The 7,615-nt window shown below is 39.6% G+C and overlaps 1 protein-coding gene across 1 annotated transcript; it reads right to left on the bottom strand.

Annotated features, from left to right (window-relative positions):
• Positions 1 to 669: 669 nt before the first annotated feature.
• On the bottom strand, positions 670 to 7,424 carry prdm14 (PR domain containing 14). The gene is made up of 10 exons (XM_008396348.2): positions 7,340 to 7,424; positions 6,874 to 7,066; positions 5,092 to 5,712; positions 4,377 to 4,430; positions 4,142 to 4,302; positions 3,777 to 4,053; positions 3,489 to 3,691; positions 3,020 to 3,121; positions 1,429 to 1,648; positions 670 to 1,153 (listed from the first exon to the last, which is right to left on the bottom strand). The coding sequence occupies exons 3-10, from the start codon at positions 5,672 to 5,674 to the stop codon at positions 984 to 986; spliced, it is 1,770 nt and encodes a 589-aa protein (XP_008394570.1). The 5' UTR covers positions 5,675 to 5,712; positions 6,874 to 7,066; positions 7,340 to 7,424; the 3' UTR covers positions 670 to 983.
• Between the last annotated feature and the right edge of the window lie 191 nt (positions 7,425 to 7,615).

Below are 7,615 nucleotides of genomic sequence, written 5' to 3'. Positions count from 1 at the left end.
ATCTATCTATCTATCTATCTATCTATCTATCTATCTATCTATCTATCTATCTATCTATCTATCTATCTATCTATCTATCTATCTATCTATCTATCCTGAGGCAAACATGTGGGGGACAGTTGGACAAAGTGTGAGGGCAGATGTCAGTCACAGTGAACTTTTTAGTGTGAGAGGCAATAGACCACTTTACAGCCCCATTCTATTGTCATTCATTTGCTCCAGGCAGAGCTTCTTCATTTTACTGAGAGCATCCAGGCTACGAGACAAGAGACCAGAGATGGAGTAGCGAAAATGTATCTGTTTTTAATTCTACCTTTTATTTGCATCATGATGCCATTTTTCTCCTGTGGAGCTTTACCACAAGAGATTGTTCAATGTGTGGAAGGGTTTTGTTTTATTTATTTATTTATTTATTTATTTATTTATTTATTTATTTTAGCTGGAGTTCAATTGCAAGTTTGGACAAAAAATATCAGTAATAATACTTCATAATTAATATAACATGTGTAATTCAGATATTTGTCTCTATAATTTTCTGTACAGCTTAAATAAACTAAAATATGCTGTATATATATATTTTTTAATTAACCAAGAATCCTATTTCTTTTTCATGCAATCATTTATTTTCACAAATGAAGAAAACGGTAAAGCTTGAAAAGGGGACCAGTGTTGTTGGTTTGCTTTTGTTTGCGTTGCAGTCTTCTTGTAAAAAAAAATAAAAAAATGTATAGCTATATGAAAGAGGTAAATATAATTTACATTGAATGTAAGAAAACAAAAACAGGAATGTAACACACATTTTATAATAATAATAATAATAACACCTAGCGCGACTAAACCAGGCTATTGTAGAGTGATAGCTTTAAGCCACATAATAACATTTATACATTACATAAATAGATGCCATACCATTTAAATAATTGTGTTTGGATTTAAATAAGGCTGTACAATAACCATCCATGTCCCCTCTTTTTCTTAGTTGTCTAGTTCCAGGGTCTATAATCAGAGTTTAAAACTGTTAACCCGGTATAATTGGGAAATCTTTGCCCTGCTGGTTTCTTCTGTGCTTTTTGGATTTCCTTCGCTGGGAGCCCAGAGTGGTCTTCCAGTCCAGTTTCCGAAGAAGAAACAGTGAGAGTGTCGATTGGTCTCTCTAAAGGAAGAGAAGGCAATACATTGTATTTACAAATATATCCCTAATTTCCACATTTAATAAAGAAAAATAAAAAAAACAAGCAGGTTATAGAAATTAAAAAATACGCTAAAAAGATCTCGTTACTGCCACAACATAGACTGAAACTTTGTCTCATTTTAATTCAAATCTTTATGCTTCTGAGGTTTACCTTTTTTTCTTTAGCTACATTTGTTAGCCTAAATATGAACGAAAACAAAATAAGCAAACCAATTTGCAAATAAAAATATTCTTACTTTTGTGGATTGTCTCGTGATATTTCAGCTCCTGCTCCTCCTGAAAAGCAGCCCCGCACAGCTCGCACTGGAACGGCTTGTCCCTGGCGTGGGTCCGGCGGACGTGGCTATCGTGGGCGGCGTGGGAGGCGAAGGCCTTCCCGCAATGCTTGCATTTGAAGGGCCTCTCTCCGGAGTGCTGGCGAATGTGCGTGCGCAGGATACTGGAGGCAGTAAAGGCCTATAAGATAGAAGTTATATTTATTTATTTTTTTTAAATAATGAAAAAAAAAAAACTATGTTTTTATAACCAACACGCACGTGAAAAGATTTACAACAAATGTATTTCCTGCTGTGAGTTCAGAAAAAGAGTTGGGAAACGAAACGAAAAAAGAGAGCGCATTCAAAAGGAAACAACTTGCTTCATCGCACGACCGTAAATAAAAAGCCTCTGTAACGTCGCGGGACAAAAGTCTGTGTGGAACATCTGGCGATAATTGGCTTGGAAGTGGAGCGTGCCTTTCGCGAGGAACAATGAACAAGGGCGCGTGCCGAAAGCACCGTGAAACCAGGAGACCAAAAGGTTTCAAGCACGGAGCTGGTCGGAGAAACCCGAGGAGAACTTAAAAATACTTTGCGAGTATTTTCTCAAATACAAAGTATTTATGAGTATTTATTTATATTTATTTTTTATTGTTGTAAAGTCTCTGTTTAACTGACATAGCTTATGCCTGGACCAAGGTATAGGTATATATAAATATAAGTCATTTATTTTTATCTTGCTTCTGTATTAAAATCTAACAAAATGCCATATTATACCATTTCTAAACTCTTCAATATATTATTGTAGATTAAAAAACGACATCATACTTCAGGGTGAAAACTAAATGCAATGTTTTATTTTTTTATAAGTGTAGCATTGTGTTTGCATTGTAAATCTTTATTTTCCCTTCATTCTTCTACACCCCATAAAACGGAAATCTAGTTGATATAGGCTTTTAAATGAGTTGGCATATACTTTGCATACTTGTATATGGAAAAAAAACGTGTGGAAATGTGTAAGAAAAAGTTGAAGCTGGTTTGAGTGACTGAGAAAATGCAACTGTTATAATAAAGAAGGGGGAGTAAAAACATGTAGACTTACAAATTCTGAAAAGCACAGATCCCAAACAAAATCACAAATAATGAAAAAGAAGGAGAAACACTAGTTAGATTAGACCGATATCTAATTTTAATTAAAATAACTGGTATGGAGTTAATGAATCACAGCAGTATAACAAATAATTAAGGATAGTAACATCATTTATTTACAAATATGGGTACAATCACACCATGGAGACATATAGGCCTTTAAAGTAAATAATTTACTTACAGTTACAGTTATGCACGTGGATTAGCTTGTTCATTTATGCCAATCTTTTGAATATTCTCTTTTTGGCCTAATTTTTTATTTTTTATTTTTTGCACAAAACCCACAGCTGCAATCTGAAAGAATGCTTAGGGTAAACTCTTTAATATTTCTGCGCTTTTGAACGTTGAGATATTAGTCAAATATATCAACCTGTTTATTTTTTTTACCTTAAGCCAATAAACTGAATTGGCCTCATCTTACCTTGTTGCAGTAGACACACTTGTACGGTCGCTCTCCGGAGTGGACCCGCATATGTTTGTTAAGACTGGAGGACTGGGAGAAACTCTTCCCACACACGGAGCACTGCATATGAGACATTCAGTACATTTAATACACTTTACCAGAACAAAAAGAGAGAGAAAATGGCTGAAGTTATTTTAGTGAATATTATAATGTGCCAGGAATAGTTTCACTTTGCTGCTTCATTTATTACCACCAATCATTCAAATTGCTTAGTTTGGTTAAATTCGTTTTTATTTCACCAAATAATATGAGAATGAAATTTATCATGTATTCATTGGCCAAAGTAATCCACGTTATAATAAACCATAATAAAAAAAAAAAAAGCTGGCATATGCTGCCTCGCTGACTCTTGGGAGCTGTTCTTTCAGCACCGATGGCTCAAAAACCGTAGCTAAATGCGAGCCCACAGTGTTTGAATTCACTCTACCTTGTGAGGTCTGTGTTTTTCGTGCACATGCAGGATGTGGATCCTCAGCCTGTCCCTCTTCTCGAAGGATCTGTTGCATAGGTGACAGGGAAACTTCCTGTCCCCCTGGTCGACGCAGCGTGTATATTTCAGGTGTTTGTCTCTGTAATATTTATATGCGAACACCTTCCCACATCTGTCGCACTTGAAGCCCTCCCCTGAATCTGCAGGATGTAGAATTTATTTCAGCGGTTTGGAATGCAGGCCAAGTGAACACAGAAAAGGTCTGGAGAAGCTGTAGATTTAGACCTTCAGTTGGAGAAGCACTGTTGTTGTTGTTCTCCTCTCTGGGGTCCTTCAGTGTGAGTGGGATCCCAAGAAACTGTGTGTAACAGTCTCCGTACCACACCAGAAGCTCCTGGCCTGGTGTGACCTCCTTGCAGGCCTCGTAGAAGATCTGACCCTGGAGCTGCACTGCGATCAGGTTCTGCTCCTCAGGAAACCGAGCGCACTTCACCAAAGACATCCAGTTTCCAGAAGCGCCTCTGCCGTCCACAAAGTGACTCAGCCGACCGTTCTCAAACACCTGGAGGAGAGCAGAGGACGATGTTAATGTCAAACATGACGCAGCAGTTGATTGCAGTATGTCATTTTTGAAAATATAACAGCATCACCTCCCACATTAGAGTGTTGTCGTCATATGTTTTTATCTCACTGGTGTTCACGAGTTTTCCTTGGAAAGGTCCGAAACGCGAGCCTTTGGGAATGCTGACCTTATCTGTGAAAACTCCACAGTGGTAAGTGTGTCCCCACGCAGCCTGGAGGACAATCAGTCCTGCAACACAGAACCGGTGTTCAAAACGCCTTATAGCGCACGTTTAGGAAATATAAAAGATGGTTCCATCTTACCCTCTGGGAGCTCAAGGGCTTCTTTGTCCAGTAGAGAAATGGAGGGATCAGAAGCTGAGAGGATAAAAACAAAAGGAAAAGCAGGAAAAGACAATGAATGGATGGATGGATGGATATTTATAAAAATAGAATATATTTTATAGTATTTTATATTTATCTATTTTGTATGAGGGATTGCGAAAATAATTTGTATTATCGGTTTACTTATTTGCTTTTATGTGTTGATGTTTGTGTTTATTGTATTTATTCCAGTTTTATTTAAGCTAACAAATAAGTGACCAAATATACACTTGGCAGATTTCTTATGTGTTGAATTATGGCATGAAATAATGAAATTACATAAATAATAACATCTTAAAATATTAAAAAAAACTTTTTGTTCAGTAACTTACATGTTTATTTACGTAATTGCAAATTTAATAAATCGTCCTCTCATATACACAATGATGAATTTCAATTATATATTTTTATTACGGTTTCATTAAAGCAAATATTTAATTGTTTATTAAATAAATTACTGACAAATTCATCATTTTAATGTATAGATAGAAATAAGATTTTTGTTTTAACTGTCGCCTAAATGAATACATGGCAAAAACGCGTTTATTGGATTGTGGCCCATAGGGCCCCTCAACGGGGGGTTGTTTCTAATCTTTCTGTCAATTAAAATTGTGCATTAAGTAGAAATTGTACCGAAAATTCAAAAGCGCCTCACCTAAGTTTTCCTGCAACGTCAGTCCCGATATAGCGTGGCCCCCGCTGCTCTGCTGGCCCCCAGAGTAACCATAAAGCACCATGAACAAGTCCTCCTCGCTGAAGTTAAAGGATGTGGCCCTTTTCTCCGGAGACAGGTCGACAGTGCTCGGCCGAAACAAGCTCTCCTTGGGCGGTGTGTTGTTGGAGGACTTGGCGGATGGAGACGGGACGCTGGACGGGTTGCTGAAGTCCGATGACAGCGGACCGGCGGCGTGCTCCGTCACCACCGCGGCCAGCTCCTCCGGCCTCGGGTGCAGCACGTGTCCGGGAAACATCTGGCTAGTGTACGGCAAGCCCGACGCGTTGTGACCGAGGAACGGAGCCGTGCCTCCGTGAAACCCGAGGGGAAGAGACGCCCGGGGGTCCGACACCAGTCGACCGAGCGACTTGAGCGGGTGGAGGAGGGTGTGTGTCCGGGGGAAGAAGTCCACGTAGGGATAGGGGCTGGGGAAGAATCCCCGGACGGGACTTCCCTTCAGCATCTCGGCTTGGTAGCTTTTCTCCTTCAACATTGCGGGGACGCTGGAGACGGACACTGACATGAGAGCACGGAGCGTGAAGGTTCAAACAGGGACGGATTCTTCAGAGGAAGAGAAAGAGGAAAAGAGGTGAGTGTTACAGTTTAATGCGTTTAATCAATCGAAAAAAGACAGGAGCGTGAGCATATCTGGGCATGCTTCCGTTGCATTTGTTCACATACATCACATCTTTTCTTATCTTATTCATGCATGTTGGGTAAATTGCAGGATTCCTTTGTTTGTAATGAAGTAATCCGTTTGAATTCGTTTATAAGCAAAGAAGAGGGAACGTATTAAATAGGCTTTATTATCTGCCCCCTTATCTAAAAAGTGTATCCGTCTCTTCACCAGACCATCCAAGTTAAGTTTTTGAAGATTTCATTTTAAACTCTGCTCTGCGGGGGATTGCCTGTCTGGAATTCACAATTAACTATTTTTAGTTAAATTGACTAAGAAAGGACCAAAAATTTCTGCCTGTAAAAGTCTGGAATTTGATTTGAATTCCAGGTTTCAGGGAGTGTGGGGAAAAACAAAAGGTAAGGAAATATGTTTGGATTTCTAGACTTTTATTTTCTTTGTTTGAAATTCGTTCGATTTATTGTTTTGTTTTGTTGTTGTTGTTTTTTTTTTTTTGCATTTTATATTCAAAGCCTTGCAAGTATCCTCCATTCAATCATATTTAGCTTGTGTATTTTCACTAGTTTAATGGGCAAAAAGAGGACACAGCACTCTGGGAATGTGGTCTGAAAAAGTGGAGAAAATTTTGAGAGAACGTTTGAAGACAGCCGTTCAAAAAAAAAAAAAAAAAGAAAAAAAAAAGACGGGCAGCCGATTTTGCAATATTTCCAGCTGAGAGGTCACACACGTCACACAACTAAACAGTAGTGAGGAGGCCATGAAGGAACCAGTCCCCCCAGCCTGCCAGTAAATAGAGAGACAAACCAGGGTCATGACACCAATCAGAGAACAGTCGGTCGTAGCAGAGGTCAGCATTAATGAAGCATTTAATGGACCTTAACGTTTCCCGACCAGTAATTTACTGAACAGTGGGGAGAGGGTCCAGAGAAGGGCTGGAGATGGCGTGCGTCATGCTCCGTGCGCAAATCGTAATTTTGGGAAACAACAACAACAACAACAACAAAAAAAGATTTACACGATTAAAGAATTAAAGAAAGCAAGAGAGTCAGAAATACGTTTTCAAATATAATAGAAGAAAAGCTTACCAATCACAGCCGTTTCAGGAGGCGGTCGTATCCGTCATGCCATCAGAGCTGAGCTTCGCAAACCTAAATCTGGACGCGTCTCTGGTCATCTGAGGGCACCTATCGTGTCCAGGGTCCGCTGAAGATGCTTCCCGGCGTCTTCCTCTTCCCCATTGGCTGAGGAATCCGCTCAGCCTCATGCATCTCAATTAATCTGCGCAGGACAGCCCACCAAGTTAGCCTATACACGATTGCACACATTCTTTAATTCCACGGTTAGAGAGATTTTCTCCAAACCTTTCTATGAACAAACTCACACCTGCCCAAATGAAACAAAACAAATGCAAATGAGGTCTCAGAAAACTTCTTTTTTTTCAGGCGCAACACCTTTTTATTTCACGCACTCTGGTGTGCTTAGACGAAAGAACACGTCAGTATTCCACGGACCACTCAACGCAATAAAAACCTCTTTAAATTATTCACCCACCTGGCAGTTTACGTCCCTTTAGCATCGCAACCACACCCAGTGGTCTTTTCGTTTCCAACTTTTCTTTTCTCCGATTTGCATCCACCCGCGGGAGCCGTTTCGTGGTCGCCTCGGCAACCGACAATTTAAGTCATCTGAAGTCATTTTCTAGAATATATCCGCGCTGTAGGGAAGTGTAGTTGTGCGACTCCAATAAGCGATGACAGCGGGAGGTCACTCGGTTATTTCGGGGTTGATCAGGGATCATAACAACTCAATATTTATATTTGAGGTGGT

Source organism: Poecilia reticulata, linkage group LG20 (assembly GCF_000633615.1).
Source record: "Poecilia reticulata strain Guanapo linkage group LG20, Guppy_female_1.0+MT, whole genome shotgun sequence".
Classification (NCBI taxonomy): Eukaryota; Metazoa; Chordata; class Actinopteri; order Cyprinodontiformes; family Poeciliidae; genus Poecilia; species Poecilia reticulata.
Note: the sequence above shows the minus strand (reverse complement) of the source record. Positions and strands in the feature narration are given on the sequence as shown.

Excerpts from the sequence above, each read along its gene's own strand:
- prdm14 (XM_008396348.2), bottom strand. The coding sequence starts at position 5,674 with ATGTCAGTGTCCGTCTCCAGCGTCCCCGCAATGTTGAAGGAGAAAAGC. Across the intron at positions 4,431-5,091 it reads GACGTTGCAGGAAAACTTAG|CTTCTGATCCCTCCATTTCT; the intron begins GTGAGGCGCTTT and ends TTATCCTCTCAG. Across the intron at positions 1,649-3,019 it reads AGTGTGTCTACTGCAACAAG|GCCTTTACTGCCTCCAGTAT; the intron begins GTAAGATGAGGC and ends TCTATCTTATAG.